Below are 3,229 nucleotides of genomic sequence, written 5' to 3'. Positions count from 1 at the left end.
ATCATCATCATCATCACAATCATCGCCATTTCCCACTTCACATTAAACAAAAACTTAATAATCTCTCTCTCAATCTCCAATTTCCCAATTCCATCATACTTTTTAAACCCCTTTTTTCTTGTCTCCTAAGTGAGAAACTAGTTTATTATTACCAAAATAATTACATTTTAAGACCTCACTTACACATCCACACAATACTATTCATGAACAAGTTGAGGCAGAGAACCAAGTTTTCCTTTCTCATCTACACCAAACATCCTTTCACATTAAATATACTTTCTTCATTTTTTTTTTCACTACTTGTTTTTCCTTTTTCATGTACACAAGCAAATGTTATTTGACACCAATAGTTTACTACCAAAAGCAAATGAAATAGGAATAAAAATAAAAAAAACCCTGTGATATATTTGGAAGTTAATGTGTAGAACTATATAGTCTATAGATTCAAACATCCCTCTCTACCTCTCTCTCTCTCTCTCTTTTTCTCTGTGTCTCTCTCCTCCTCCCCCTCCCTCTTTCTTCTCTCCCTCCTAACCTCATTTCCTTTGAAATAGTAGCACTAGAGAACAAAAACTCTAGCTAGCACTGATAATGTATATACAAGCCACGATTCAGAAGAATTAGTCCATTCTCTTTCAAGTGAAGAAGCTGTTTAGTTTGCTCCAAAAACATTTGTCAGAGGATGTGGTGCAGTAATCCTTTGTCATTTCTTCTTTAACCTTATAGCATATGCAAAAATCTTCTCTTATTCTATCAAAGTGGTGGCGATCACACAATCTATATCATTCACCTGATCTTCAAGATTTTGTGGCAGGCCTAAAACCTGCAATGAGATGGCTTTCTTCCCAGCAAATTTCATGCTCCAAACCCCTCACCATGATGATCATCATCAACCCCCACCTTCTCTCACCTCAATTCTACCACCTCAGGAATATCATGGTATGTTACACTCTCTCTATCACTAACAATACATCAAACATACACACTCAAATACTTATGTGTCTCATATACTGTTCTGAATGTTGATGCAGGGGGAGTGACCTTTCTGGGAAAGAGATCCATGTCATTTTCATCGGGGATTGAGCACGGAGAAGAGCCCAATGCTGAGGAGGATTTGTCCGATGATGGATCACAGGCAGGGGAGAAGAAGAGGAGGCTCAACATGGAACAGGTGAAGACACTTGAGAAGAGCTTTGAGTTGGGGAATAAGCTTGAGCCAGAGAGGAAAATGCAACTTGCAAGAGCTCTTGGGTTGCAGCCAAGACAGATTGCGATATGGTTTCAGAACAGAAGGGCAAGGTGGAAGACCAAGCAGTTGGAGAAAGACTACGATCTTCTCAAAAGACAGTATGAATCTGTCAAGTCAGATAATGATGCACTTCAAACTCAGAACCAAAAACTTCAGGCTGAGGTTAATACCTGCCTTCTAACTCAATCAAATTCCAATCATTTGCTTCTCTAGTTTACTTTCACATCAACTTTTCTTTTCCTTCAGGAAAAGTGAATTTCTTCTTTGTGAGACTATTTTGATGAGATTGTTTTGATTCTGTGGAATAAAGCTTGGTGCTAGTAATGATGATCCTTTTTCATTTCACAAGTGTTTGTTTTTTTTTTTTTTTGACTGGTGTATAGTTTTCAGAACCGTTCCTTTCACCTCTTCTCTTACTTTCCATAAAGTTGTTTCTTTTTTCCTTTCATCTACAGTGACTTGTTAAAGATTCAATCATCCATCTTCTCTCCATTGACATCTCCCACTATCTCTCTCTCTCTTTCTCTTGCACACTTCACTGGTTTAACAAAATTGATTTTATTTGAGGGCACCGGTGTTTGTTGAATAGCTGGTTTAGGTCCAACTCTTGTGCATGCATAGTGTTTGTTGAATTGCAGCGTCTTATTGGATTAGGTAATTTTTGTGGTGCAGATATTGGCACTGAAAAGTAGAGAGCCAACTGAATCCATCAACCTTAACAAAGAAACAGAAGGATCGTGCAGCAACAGAAGTGAGAACAGCTCGGACATCAAGTTGGATATCTCAAGGACACCAGCTATTGACAGTCCTGTATCTACACATCAGGCGAGCAGAACCCTGTTTCCATCTTCTGCTAGGCCTGCAGGGGTTGCTCAGCTTTTCCAAACTTCTTCAAGACCAGACCTTCCATGCCAAAAGATTGACCAAATGGTCAAAGAAGAAAGCCTAAGCAACATGTTCTGTGCCATGGATGACCAATCCGGGTTTTGGCCATGGTTGGAGCAGCAGCATTTCAACTGAACCAAACCAAGAGAGTTAATTAATTTAAAATTTCAATGTACTACTTTTTTCCCTGTGAAATCAAGAGGGTGTTCGTCCATCAATTACCACACTTGATTATCATGAGTTCTTTAAATTAAAACCCATGTTTTGAAACTTGGTGTATAAAATAGAATTAATATATATCAAGTAGAAGTTTTCAATCTGGCCGGGCTTGAAAATTTTTATATGAATGATGAATAAAGGGCTAGTCACTTTTGAAACCCTGAGTAATGTAACAATCTTTCTTGAAACTCCGAGTATAATGCTGTTTGGTTGAGTTAATTAATGGGGAATGAGAAACCAAAACCGTTGCTGCAAGTGCCTGATGAGTGCAGGCAACATGGCGTGTAACATTAAAATAAGGAGAGATTCTCATTCTCTCTTACACTTAACATCATAAACCCATTATTTTAGCTTGCTTTGGAATCACACCCGCGTATATTCTAGATCATAAAAAAAAAAATGTTTGCCATTGCTCTGAAGAAAGAAAGAAGAGCCTGCGATGATGTGAGGTGATCTCATCAATCAGTGCCCACAATGAACCAAATCCACCAGAACTTAACAAAGTGGGCATAAAAAAAGAAAGAATCAAACACAAATTCCAAGAGGGGAAGAAGACAAGCATATGGAAGAGTGGAAGAAAACAAAGAGAGTTGGAAATAGTCATTCTCGTGAATGAGATATTGTCGATTTTGTTGTTCATGGCAACATAGGAAAAAAGGGTATCGTGTGAAAAAGTTTAGCTACTATTACTATAATAAAAACTTCATTGATATAAAATATTAAACCATGTTTAACAAATCTTTTTATAGTTCTTTAAATGTTACCGAGAATGTGTTAAATAAAACGTGGGTGACAAAGGGTAAATAAAGAATTTTTGGGATATGGAGCACAATTGGGGATTTGGCCGTACCCACTTTAATTTTTGGCACTGATGAA

The 3,229-nt window shown here is 37.6% G+C and overlaps 1 protein-coding gene across 2 annotated transcripts; it reads left to right on the top strand.

The window, feature by feature from the left end:
* The first annotated feature begins 442 nt into the window (after positions 1-442).
* On the top strand, positions 443-2,511 carry LOC114174320 (homeobox-leucine zipper protein ATHB-13-like). 2 transcript variants are annotated; one of them, XM_028059152.1, is made up of 4 exons: positions 443-687; positions 815-939; positions 1,032-1,411; positions 1,922-2,511. In XM_028059152.1, the coding sequence occupies exons 1-4, from the start codon at positions 683-685 to the stop codon at positions 2,267-2,269; spliced, it is 858 nt and encodes a 285-aa protein (XP_027914953.1). In that variant the 5' UTR covers positions 443-682; the 3' UTR covers positions 2,270-2,511. The 2 variants fall into 2 exon arrangements, with proteins under 2 accessions (XP_027914953.1, XP_027914954.1); XM_028059153.1 differs by having other exon boundaries at positions 457-692.
* The last annotated feature ends 718 nt before the right edge of the window (positions 2,512-3,229 follow it).

Source organism: Vigna unguiculata, chromosome 2, assembly GCF_004118075.2.
Source record: "Vigna unguiculata cultivar IT97K-499-35 chromosome 2, ASM411807v1, whole genome shotgun sequence".
Lineage (NCBI taxonomy): Eukaryota > Viridiplantae > Streptophyta > Magnoliopsida > Fabales > Fabaceae > Vigna > Vigna unguiculata.
This window is presented reverse-complemented; position numbering and strand designations above follow the sequence as displayed.

Coding starts and splice junctions, on each gene's coding strand:
- LOC114174320 (XM_028059152.1), top strand. Junction 940..1,031: donor ACCACCTCAGGAATATCATG/GTATGTTACACT, acceptor ATGTTGATGCAG/GGGGAGTGACCTTTCTGGGA. Junction 1,412..1,921: donor ACCAAAAACTTCAGGCTGAG/GTTAATACCTGC, acceptor TTTGTGGTGCAG/ATATTGGCACTGAAAAGTAG.